The following is a 13197-nucleotide window of genomic DNA, read 5'->3' as shown; positions in this document are numbered from 1 at the left end:
TTTCTACAGGACCCATTGATAATTGTCCTTGGAAATAATGAATTGCATTAATGGCTCTGTCTGAATTTAACTTCTGAATGCACCAGGCCAGCAATTTACCAGGTTTTTCACCTTGATCATAGAATGATTGTTTCAGCCTCGTTAAGCCGTTTGCAGCCTGAGGTGTTAAGTTCTTCATACTGAGCTTTAAGAGCAAATAATTACTTCTGAGTTATACAAAAAAGTTTCCCTTTCCAATTCTCGGATTTTGCGGTCCATCTTTCTCATTTTCAGATTTAATTGATTTGAAACTGGTAAAACTTATAATTTGCCCACTAATATATGCTTTGAAAGCCTCAAATCTGGTACTCACTGACGTTTGGTCAGTGTTCAATGTTAAATATCTATATGAACTCCAACGTAATGTAAGAAGTTTGGGTCTTGTAACCATCTGGGATGCAAACGCCATCTAGAGGATACTTTTACTAGTTTTGAATCCCTATAGAACAATGCCACAGGGGAATGGTCACTCAGAACAATACTATCATATCCACTTCCTGCTACATTGGAAAGCAATGAGCAAGAAACTAAAAAGTGGTCTATACGAGAATATGATTTAAATGTCGACGAGTAACACTCCCTTTTACCCGGGTTCTGAGTCCTCCAAGGTTCACATAGATTTAAGTCGTTAATGAAATGCTGTAATTTCTTTCAACTCTGCGAGTGGGAAGTGTCTAAACCAGAGAAGCGATCTAGATGAGGATCAAGAGTGCAATTAAAATCCCCTGCCATTAGGACCTTACCAGGAAGGGAGGCTATCAATAGAAATACATTCTCAAAGAATTTGGGATAATCATCATTAGGACCATAAACATTAACCAGATTAATACGCTCATTCAAAATAGTTCCCTGTATCTAACCAGCTGTATCAGTTATATTAGCCACTTGAAATGGAACAGATTAGTGAATTAAAACCCTAACACCACGAGAATGAGAGGAGAAACAGGATACTATTACTTACCATCTCCTGCGTACTTTAAATAGCTCATCCTTCAACAAGTGAGTTTCTTGTAGGAACACATTAGATTAATTAAGTTGTTTAAGTCTAGTAATAACCTGTTTAAGCTTGGATACTTTACAAACGCAACAGACATTCCACTAAGTAAATTTCAGTTTTGCATTTGAAGTCATTTAACCAAAGATAAACATGGAATAAACTATAGCAATAAGGCATATCTAAAATATGTTAATAACCACTAGGACCGCAGGAATATTTTGTAGTGAAGTAAATACAGTGCATACGGAAAGTATTCAGACCCCTTGACTTTTTCCACATTTTGTTACGTTACAGCCTTATTCTAAAATGAATTAAATTTGTTTTTTTTGTTCATCAATTATACAGACAATACCCCATAATGGCAAAGCAAAAACAGGTTTTTAGAAATGTTTGCACATTTATTACAAATAAAAAACAGAAATACTGTCACTCCCTGATCCGTTTCACCTGTCCTCGTTATTGTCTCCACCCCCTCCAGGTGTTGCTTGTTTTCCCCAGTGTATTTATCCCTGTTTCCTGTCTCTCTGTGCCAGTTTGTCTTGTATGTCCAAGCTTACCAGCGTTTTTCCCCCCTTTTTTTTCTCCTTTTTCTAGTCCTCCCGGTTTTGACCCTTGCCTGTTCTGGACTCTGTACCCACCCATTCTGCCTGCTCTGACCTCGAACCTGCCTGCCACTCTGGACCTCCTGGACTCTGATCTGGTTATGACCTTTTGCCTGTCCACGACCATTCTCTTGCCTTTTCCCTTTGGATTTATTAAACATCTTAAACTCCAACCATCTGCCTCCTGTGTCTGCATTTGGGTCTCGCTTAGTGTCATGATAAATATAATTTCCGTAAGTATTCAACTCTTTATTAAACTCTTTACTCAGTACTTTTACAAAGTACCTTTGGCAGTGATTACAGCCTCGGGTATTCTTGGGTATGACGCTACACGCATGTCACGACGCTACAAGCTTGGCACAAATGTATTTGGGGAGTTTCTCGCATTCTTCTCTGCAGATCCTCTCAAGCTCTGTCAGGTTGGATGGGGTGAGTCACTGCCTTCCCACCTCTCACTAATCGTAGCCTGGTGGACAACGGATCAATTAAAGGGAGCATTCTAACCTAAGTGACTCTACACAAAACAAAGTGTCTCCTGCCTTCTCTCGGCATATCTAGCTAGATGATATGTGAAATATTACGAGTATTCATTTGAAAAGTAGCCAAGAATAGCTCCAGCTAAAAACATTAACGCTAGTTAGTGAAGCCTGAGACTAACGTTAATGTTACAGTATGGACAGTCCCAAAAATAGTTGTAGATCAAATACATATGGTTAGCAGATGTTACTGCGAGTGCAGCGAAATGCTTGTGCTTCTAGTTCCGACAGTGGAGCAATATCTAACAAGTAATATCTAACAATTCCACAACAGATACCTAATACACTCAAATCTAAGTAAAGGAATAAGAATATATAAATATATGGATGAGCAATGACCGAGTGGCATAGGCTAAGATGCAATAGATAGTATAGAATACAGTATATACACATGAGGTGAGTAATACAAGATATGTAAACATGATTAAAGTGGCATTATTAAAGTGACTAGTGTTGCATTTATTAAAGTGGCCAATGCAGGCAGCAGCCTCTCTGTGCTAGTGACGGCTGTTTAACAGTCTGATGGCCTTGAGATAGAAGCTGTTTTTCAGTCTCTGGGTCCCAGCTTTGATGCACCTGTACTGACCTCCCCTTCTGGATGGTAGCGGGGTGAACAGGCAGTGGCTCGGGTGGTTGTTGTCCTAGCTCAGTTACCTTAGCTTTCTTGGGAACAGGAACAATGGTGGCCCTCTTGAAGCATGTGGGGACAGCAGACTGGGATAAGGATTGATTGAATAGGTCCGTAAACACACCAGCCAGCTGGTCTGCGCATGCTCTGAGGATGCGGCTGGGGATGCCGTCTGGGCCTGCAGCCTTGCGAGGGTTGACACGTTTAAATGTTTTGCTCACATCAGCTGTAGTGAAGGAGAGCCCACAGGTTTTGGTAGCGGGCCGTGTCAGTGGCACTGTATTGTCCTCAAAGCGAGCAAAGAAGTTGTTTAGTCTGTCTGGGAGCAAGACATCCTGGTCCGCGACGGGGCTGGTTTTCCTTTTATAGTCCGTGATTGACTGTAGACCCTGCCACATATCTCTCGTGTCTGAGCCGTTGAATTGCGACTCTACTTTGTCTCTATACTGACGCTTAGCTTGTTTGATTGCCTTGCGGAGGGAATAGCTACACTGTTTGTATTCAGTCATGTTTCTGGTCACCTTGCCCTGATTAAAAGCAGTGGTTCGTGCGCTTTCAGTTTTGTGCGAATGCTGCCATCAATCCACAGTTTCTGGTTTGGGAATGTTTTAATAGACGCTGTGGGTACAACATCGCCGATGCACTTGCTAATAAACCTGCTCACCGAATCAGCGTATTCATCAATGTTGTTGTTCGCCGCAATGCGGAACATATCCCAGTCCACGTGATCGAAGCAATCTTGAAGCGTGGAATCCGATTGGTCAGACCAGCGTTGAACAGACCTGAGTGCGGGAGATTCCTGTTTTAGTTTCTGTCATCAACACCATCATCCCGGAAATCCTAGACCCACTCCAATTAGCATATCGCACTCCACACTGCCCTTTCCCACCTGGACAAAAGGAACACCTATGTGAGAATGCTGTTCATTGACTACAGCTCAGCGTTCAACACCATAGTGCCCTCAAAGCTCATCACTAAGCTAAGGACCCTGGGACTAAACACCTCCCTCTGCAACTGGTCCAGGGACTTTCTGACGGGCCGCCCCCAGTAAGTTTAGGCAACAACACATCTGCCACACTGATCCTCAACACAGGGGTCCGCTCAGGGGTGCATGCTTAGTCCTGTCCTGTACTCCCTGTTCACCCACGACTGTGTGGCCAAGCATGACTCCAACACCATCATCAAGTTTGCAGACGACACAACAATGGTAGGCCTGATCACCGACAACGATGAGACAGCCTATAGGGAGGAGGTCATAGACCTCTCTGTGTGGTGCCAGGACAACAACCTCTCCCTCAATGTGAGCAAGACAAAGGAGCTGATCGTGGCTCATAGTAAAAGGAGGGCCAAACAGGCACCCATTAACATCGACGAGGCTGAAGTGGAGCGGGTCGAGAGTTTCAAGTTCCTTGGTGTCCACATCACCAACAAACTATCATGGTCCAAGACAGTCGTGAAGAGGGCATGACAACAACTTTTCCCCCTCAGGAGACTGAAAATATTTGGTATGGGTCCCCAGATCCTCAAAAAGATCTACAGCTGCACCATCGAGAGCATCCTGACAGGTTGCATCAATGCCTGGTATGGCAACTGCTCTGCATCCGACCGTAAGGTGCTACAGAGGGTAGTGCATACGGCCCAGTGCATCACTGTGGCCAAGCTTCCTGACATCCAGGACCTATATACTAGGCGGTGTCAGAGGAAGGCCCAAGAAATTGTCAAAGACTCCAGAGAGTCAAGTCATAGACAGTTCTCTTTGCTACCGCACAACAAGCGGTACCGGAGACCAAGTCTAGGACCAAAATGCTCCTTAACAGCTTCTACCCGCAAGGCATAAGACTGCTGAACAATTAATCAAATGGCCACCCAGATTATTTACATTGCCCCCCCCCTGTTTTTACACTGTTGCTACTCGCTGTTATCTATGCATAGTCACTTTACTAATTACCTTGATTACACATTATTGTTATGTTTTCTTGAGTTAATTTTTATATATATATATTTATTTTTTTAAACTTTTGTTTATTTTGTAGATATTTGTACTATTTCTTGAACTGCATGGTTGGTTAAGGGCTTGTAAGTAAGCATTTCACGCTAAGTTCTACACCTGCTGAATCCCACGCATGTGACAAATCAAATTTCATTTGGATGTCTGCTAATGAGTTCCCAGCTGGCGATGCCTCATCGGTATTGGTTATTCCCTGTCATTTTCAACAAAGTCATGATGCGGATTGACAATCTTTCCTTTGCGGTACCTCAAACTGTCGATAGCTGTCAGGTAAATCACTGCCCCCAACAGCCCTGGCCGTCCCACCACTACCACAATCATCATCCCATCAGTAAACATTATCTCTCCGTTGTCTCTACGACTCAATTAAGCTAATACTATGTAAATTAGGTCTCTTGCCATTAGCGCCAACACCAGTATTGCCTGTGAGCTTTCTGGACACTTCGCAGTATTTACTGACATCTCTAATAGTGCTTAATGCCACACAGCAGGCTGCACTGGAGAAGGGAAAATGAGACCACTATGATAAGTAAACACTGATTGAGAGGAGGTGTAGGGTCTAGCTAGGACATGGGATGATTTCAAAATGGTACCCTCTTCCCTATGGCCTCTGGACAAAAGTTGTGCACTATGTAGGGAATTGAGTACCATTCATTTCCATTGCAGACATGGACATGTTGGAGACGAGGTAGATGTCCAGTTGAGGTCAACACATGGAATGGAGCTTGTATTGTAAATGTAGATGGCTCTCTTGTGATTCTCCAAGAGAATTTCTTTAAATCCTTCAATAAAAATAAGAAAAGCACCAAAAGCCTAACTATAACACCGGGTCAATCTTCAATACTGTTAACATTTTATAAACCTTATTTTTATAAAAAGTCAGAGGCAGCTAGTTCTATAGATTTTCAGTCAATAACAACAAATTGAAGTTGTGGTGGAGGGCCAATGTGTCTCAAGATTAAATGTTGACAATGAAGCATAACCCACAATTTTAGATTTACACTTGGTTGAGTTGTCAACTAATGTGAATGCAATGCGAAATCAACCAAAAAATTCACCAAAATTCCCTTAAGTTGATGACTTTTTGCAAATGTAATCAGTTTTCCACATTGATTCTGTCAAATTGTAACATGTTTCTGGTTAAACTGTAGTTTGTTTGTATCAAATCAAACTTTATTTGTCACATGCGCCGAATACAAGTGTAGACTTTACTGTGAAATGCTTACCTACAAGCCCTTAACTAACAGTGCAGTTCAAGAAGAGTTAAGAAAATATTTACCAATTAGACTAAAATAAAAAGTAACACAATAAGAATAACAATAATGAGGCTATAACGAGGCTTGTATCCTGTTTAGTGAATGATTACTGTGAGCATTAATGGAGTTTAGGCCATGAAACTGTGTGTATGCTAATTTAGAAATGTTGACCTAATCAGATAAGAGGAAATTGCCTAGGATCAGAGAGCATGGTCAGGCCCAGAACAGAAGATGGAAGGCATTTTCCTTTTTAACAATTCAATGTCATCACATATCATTTTTTTGTTGAAATATCAGAAACAAAGGTAGTTCAATCAGTTTCTGCCCAGTGAGAAGGAACACAATGTGTGTACCCAATGAAGATAAACATGATTAATGTTTGATTACACTGGGGAAGGAATGATATAGAATCCTTTGTGGACACAGAAAGGATCTGTACACCTGTACAGGCAACAATAAGGATTCAATTCCACAGCATTTCCAACAGCATAGTTGCTCTGTTTCTGGCACGGTTAGATAAAGAGGAGTACACCCTGGAGGAATTATGACTATCCCTGTGTCAACCGAATAGCCTGGGTGGAGGAATAGTCGAAGTGTCATGACAATGAGTGAAGAATAGCCTAGAATTGTCATGATGAATGACAAGGAGTTGACATGATAGCACAAACAGGTTTAGGACCAAGCTACCAACGGAGCACTGACCTGAGAGCCCTCAACTGGGCCAGTCCACAATACGCCACTAGCAAAACCTTTACACCCATAATGACCTAATTTCATTTCCACTTGGTACATACCCACACTACCCACAGAGAGAGTTGGCATTCCAAATGACACCCTATTCCCTATTTATTGCACTACTTTTGCCTACAAAAGGAGTGCACTGTATATTATGGGAATATGGTGCCATTTGGTACGCAGCCAGAGAGTGCCATCAGATCCGAGGGGGTCGGATGGAGTAACCGGAGTCTCTGTGGTGGGTGATCTGCGTCCAGAGGTACGAACAGTGCATTTGGAAAGTATTCAGAACCCTTTAATTTTCCACATTTTGCTACATTACAGCCTTATTATAAAATGTATTCAATATGTTTTGAATACACGCAATGCCCCATAATGATAAAGCTAAAAAAACGCCTTTGAAATTTTTGCAAATTTATTACAAATAAAAAACGGATACCTTATTTACTCAAGTATTCAGACCCTTTGCTATGAGACTCGAAATTGAACTCAGATGCATCCTGTTTACATTTATCAACCTTGAGATGTTTCTGCAACTTGATTGGAGTCCACCGGTGGTAAATTCAATTGATTGGACATGATTTGGAAAGACGCACAGCTGTCTAAAGTCCCACAGTTGGCAGTGCATGTCAGAGCAAAAACCAAGCCATGACGTTGAAGGAATTGTCCGTAGAGTTCCGAGACAGGATTGTGTCGAGGCACAGATCTGGGGAAGGGTACCAAGATATTTCTGCAGCACTGAAGGTCCCCAAGAACACGGTGGCCTCCATCATTCTCAAATGGAAGATGTTTGGATCCACCAATATTTTTCCTAGAACTGGTCGCCCGGACAAACTGAGCAATCGGGGGAGAAGGGCCTTAGTCGGGGAATGACCAAGAACCTGATGGTCACTCTGACAGAGTTCCTCTGTGGAGATGGGAGAACCTTCCAGAAGGACAACTCAGAAGGACATCTCTGCAGCACTCTACCCAAATACAGGTGTGCCAAGCTTGTAACATCATACTCAAGAAGACTCGAGGCTGTAATCGTGCAGGCCAGTTAAGTTCTTCCACACCAATCTCGACAAATCATTTCTGTATGGACCTCGTTTGAGCACAGGGGCATTGTCATGCTGAAACAGGAAAGGGCCTTTCCTAAATTGTGGCCACAAAGTCGGAAGCACAGAATCATATAAAATGTCATTGTATGCTGTAGATTTCCATTCACTGGAACTAAGGGGCCTAGCCCAAACCATGAGAAACTGCCCCAGAACATTATTCCTCCTCCACCAAACTTTACAGTTGGCACTGCATTTGGGCAGGTAGCATTCTCCTGGCATCCGCCAAACCCAGACTGGTCCGACAGACTGCCAGATGGTGAAGGGTGATTCATCGCTCTACAGAACGCGTTTTCACTGCTCCAGAGTCAAATGGCGGCCAGCTTTACACCACTGGTTTTCTTGGTTTTGTTACGTTCCCCAGCGTCACTCAAACAGAAAGGGGAACGAACAAACAGTTACTGACCAACAACCAAAACGAAACCGGTAGGTTGTGGGGGGGGGGCAATCCTTAAACCACTCAGAGTTTAACAGGATTTATTAAAGGGGCAATCCTTAGTTGCTACATCCATTTTTGGACCTATGAATTAATATGTACCCATTGATTCTTGACGCTGTTTGTTCACACGCACCCGTTCACAATTGCTAATAACCCATCTGCAACCTCCTGACTCTGTGATAAAGTGCAAATCCAGAGGCCCACACCGGACCCTATCTCACAAAAATTCGGTGTAGCCTACAGTCAGAGAAGGTGGAACGATTTTTTGACAGGGAGTGCAGGATATTTTTTGGGTGCTTAATGTAGATATGTTTCTGCTTATAATTTCCGACAATTTGGTAGGTAATTTTTTATTACCTCCCCCCTTTTCATTTTCTGCTTCTTTCTCTCTAAATTTCACACACTTTTTTACTCCCACCTCCACCCACTGTTTTTTCTTCTCTTGTTAAAAGACACTGCTTCACCTTACTTTTGTAATGCCTTCATCAACAAAAACAATTCACTTACGCTGTCTGTCATGCTGCAGCTAGCTGATTTCAGAGTGGAAGGTGTGTGGAGTGTCTTCAAGAAATATAAACATGAATTTGTCTGATTCCAAATTAAATATTTTGTAGCCGGATACATCTTTGTAAGGGCGCTGCATTGTCACGTCCTGACCAGTAAAGGGGTTATTTGTTATTGTAGTTTGATCAAGACGTGGCAGGGGGTGTTTGTTTGGCTATGTTCTTATGTAAGAGGGGTGTTTGTTTTATGTGTTTCGGGGTTTGTGGTTAATGTTAGTATATTTCTATGTTCGTTCTAGTCTTTCTATTTCTATGTTTAGTTAATGGGGTTGACCTTAAATTGGAAGCAGCTGCTCCTCGTTGCTTCTAATTGAAGGTCCTATTTAAGAGGGGTGTGTTTTCTATGGGATTTTGTGGGTAGTTGTTTCTTGTTTAGCTGTGTGCCTGACAAGACTGTTATCGTTGTTATTTTTGTATACGTGTGTTTTTGTTATGGTTTTTCCTTCTTTCTGCCAATTAAAAAAAAGATGAGTATACACATTCCCGCTGCGTTTTGGTCTAATCCTTACGACAACTGTGACATGCATTCACCATTCTATTTCAGTAAAAAATAATGGTGAACGCAGTTAACAGGCTGGTTCCACCAGGCAAACATGTAATTGATTTAATTGTATACATTTTTTATTTAACCTTTATTTAACTAGGCAAGTCAGTTAAGAACAAATTCTTATATATATATATATATATATATAAAATGACGGCTTACCCCGGCCAAATCCGGACGACGCTGGACCAAATGTGCGCCGCCCTATGAGACTCCCAATCACGGCCGGATGTGATGCAGCCTGGATTCGAACCAGGGACTGTAGTGACGCCTCTTAGATCGCTGCACCAGTCGGGAGCCCTAAATGTAGCCTGACTGTCACGCAATGAAGTGAAGTGGTTTTGAACCAAAACATGAATTAAACTGGAACCTAATAACTATATAAACTAATCTCTTAACACAGAATGGAGAAGCAGGAGACAGAGCTACTACAGTAGTTTCACATTACCACACTCATAGGGCACTATTTCCAACTTTGACAGCTGGTGCTACACAAATACTCACAACCCTATATTGGAGTGTGAGTGATTGCTAAGTCAGTCCAAGGTCTAAGATATAGGCTGATTGGAAAACCTGCCCTAGATGACACAGCCAATGTCGTCAGGGGTATGCCAAATAAAAATGTGATTCACATAAAAAATATTTTAAAAATATCTATATATAAAAAAAGGAAAAAAAAAATCTTCACATTTTCAAACAGTCCATTTATATTTTCCAATGGGGCTATACATTTGGGTGAGGTTTTTTTCTCGCCTGAGTAGCCTCATTTCACTGCCAAAAATAAAATTAAACCATCTAGTGTTCAGTCAAATGCAGGTAGCCTAGTCAAATAATTAACATCCAATCACATTAACCATTACTCTCTCGCGGGAAATCCACTAACGGTCCGTATGTAGCCAAACGTAGCTGCTGCTCATTCCGTTTGCTTGTAAATGGATGAATGGTTAATAAGAAGGCCCGCGTCCATAGAGACACATACCAGCTCTACTGGTAGTACTGCTACTAACAGCAGTACTACACCTGCACCTGTCGACGACACAAGTTGTTCTGCTTTCACAAGCACATCCAATGCTAACATCAGTAATTCTACATTTGTTGTTAGCCCAGCTAGCATGGACACCGACAGTTGTGAATCTGATGCAGCCGAAGAGCTGCTGCCCCCTTACGCGGAAAAGCACCGAACAACAGACAGGGACGTTGGACCTAAGTCCTCCACAATAGTATGGGGCTTGCCTGTCCTGGCCACTCGATAACTCACCATATACGACGCTTCTAGCCCCTTCTTTTAATGTTATCTGTTGCTTTTATACATGTCTTACTACTCGAAAGTCATCTTAATTCTCACTCAAAAAACTGCCATGGCTTATTTTCAAATTGGCATGTTTTGTTTCAACAATTACTGCTTCGCATACAAGCCAGTGAATTCCATGCGTTACAGCTGGATGAGTGTGGCAGGCATGGCACAGATCCTGTTATATGTCTGTTACGTCTATGGGGGGCCAATAAAGGAAGACATACTCTTCTACAAACCACTGGAAACCAGGACAACAGGAGGGGATATTTTTAAAGTACTGGACAGCTTTGTGACATCAAATAGACTTTTGTGGTCAAGATGTGTTGGTATCTGTACTGATGGAGCAAAAGCCATGACAGTGAGACATAGTGGAGTAGTAACACGCGTGCAAGCAGTTGCTCCCGACGCCACTTGGGTGCACTGCAGCATCCACCGAGAGGCACTTGCAGCCAAAGGAATGCCTGAACGCTTGAAAGACATTTTAGACACGACAGTGAAAATGGTTAACTTTGTTAAAGCAAGGCCCCTGAACTCTCGTGTATTTTCTGCACTATGCTATGGTATGGGCAGCGACCATGTAACACTTTTACAACATACAGAAGTCCGCTGGTTATCAAGAGGCAAAGTATTGACACGTTTTTTTAAATTGAGCTTAAAGTTTTCTTTACTGACCATAATTTTCACTTGTCTGACCGCTTGCATGATGACGAGTTTCTCACACGACTGGCCTATCTGGCTGATATTTTTCTCACCTGAATTATCTGAATCTAGGATTACAAGGACTCTTCGCAACTATACTCAATGTGCGGGACAAAATTGAGGCTATGATTAAGAAGTTGGAGCTCTTCTCTGTCTGCATTAACAAAGACAACACACAAGTCTTTTCATCATTGTATGATTTTTTGTGTTGAAATGAACTCAAGCTTACGGATAATGTCAAATGTGATATAGCGAAGCACCTGAGTGAATTGGGTGCGCAATACGTAGGTACTTTCCGAAACGGATGACAGAATCAACTGGATTCATTATCCCATTCATGCCCTGCCTCTAGTCCACTTACCGATATCTGAACAAGAGAGCCTCATCGAAATTGCAACAAGCGGTTCTGTGAAAATTGAATTTAATCAGAAGCCACTGCCAGATTTCTGGATTGGGCTGCGCTCAGAGTATCCTGCCTTGGCAAATCGCGCTGTTAAGACACTGATGCCCTTTGCAACCACGTACCTATGTGAGAGTGGATTCTCGGCCTCACTAGCATGAAAACTAAATACAGGCACAGACTGTGTGTGGAAAATGATTGAAGACGGAGACTCTCTCTAATACCTTCCAAAATTGAAGAGGTATGTGCATCCTTTCAAGTATACCCTTCTCATTAACCTGTGGTGAGTTATTCACAATTTTAGATGAACAAATAAAGTTTTATATGTAAGATGGCTAAATTATTAAAATTATTGATTATTATTATTTGTGCCCTGGTCCTATAAGAGCAATTTGTCACTTCCCACGAGCTGGGTTGTGACAAAAACTCACACTCATTCTTATAGTGTGGGTGTGGCAGGCTTTTAATGATAGTAAAAAACAACATTTGAGAGTGCGTTGACCCTGGTGCTAGAGGGGGTACACAGCTGGAGGTTGAATGTTTGAAGGGGTAGGGGACTATAAAAGGTTTGGGGACCTAGAGGTAAATTAGCTCGGGTTCCATCGTGTGGCCTATGCAACTAGAATCGTTAGTAGAGGAACGAGCATTAACGCCCTGGACCAGAGCTAGAGGTAAATAGGCCTACCTGCTGGGGATGAAGTTGGACTCCTGGAGTTTCTCTGCCTGCTCCAGGTCTCTGGGGAAGCCATGCAGCACCCAGCCCCGTGTGGTACAGTCCAGCCTGCTGAGACGCTCCGTCAGGATCTGCAGCACCATACTATCAGGCACTAAGGAAACACAGGGACACACATAACACACTCCCTTAGAGACTCTGGTCTTGTTCTTTCATAATTCTTAAGAAGACTTTAAGAATGCATCCTTCCTGATCAGACAACTGACATATAGATCCCTGTTCTGACATGCCTGGATTGGTGGAAGATGTGATAGAACCATTGCTTATACTGCATCTATCAATTTGTGTTCAGTCACATTCCATAGTTTACACATGGTAAACGGACGTATTCACAATGAACATATTTCTCTCATTACTTTTGTTTTTGTGGATTCTTCAGGAATTTCCTGATTAACACTAGAGCCTGCTCTTTAATCATCTTTTCATTTAGAAATAGAACATTTCATTGATAAGTCTAATTCCTGGCGTTATGATCATATCAGCAGATTGGGTCCAGAGGATCCTTATACATGTGCTCTTCCTTTCTGACAAGGCTTGTGGTGCAAATCCCCCCCTTCCCCTCAAAACGGGTATCAACCTTTATGTTAACTTGTCTGGTATAATTTATCCCCCTCTGTACTTTCTATT

At 42.2% G+C, this 13197-nt stretch overlaps 1 protein-coding gene across 6 annotated transcripts in view; it reads right to left on the bottom strand.

Annotated features, from left to right (window-relative positions):
- Positions 1-13197, bottom strand: part of ak8 (adenylate kinase 8) — an 81444-nt gene that overhangs the window by 13725 nt on the left and 54522 nt on the right. For all 6 annotated transcript variants that reach the window (XM_029722309.1, XM_029722310.1, XM_029722312.1 and 3 more), the window contains one exon: positions 12523-12664. In XM_029722309.1, the coding sequence (XP_029578169.1) occupies positions 12523-12664 (142 nt within the window). The remainder of the gene's footprint in view (positions 1-12522; positions 12665-13197) is intronic.

Source organism: Salmo trutta, chromosome 29 (genome assembly GCF_901001165.1).
Source record: "Salmo trutta chromosome 29, fSalTru1.1, whole genome shotgun sequence".
NCBI classification, from domain to species: Eukaryota; Metazoa; Chordata; class Actinopteri; order Salmoniformes; family Salmonidae; genus Salmo; species Salmo trutta.
The sequence above is the reverse complement of the archived record's forward strand: the minus strand, read 5'-3'. Positions and strand labels throughout refer to the sequence as shown.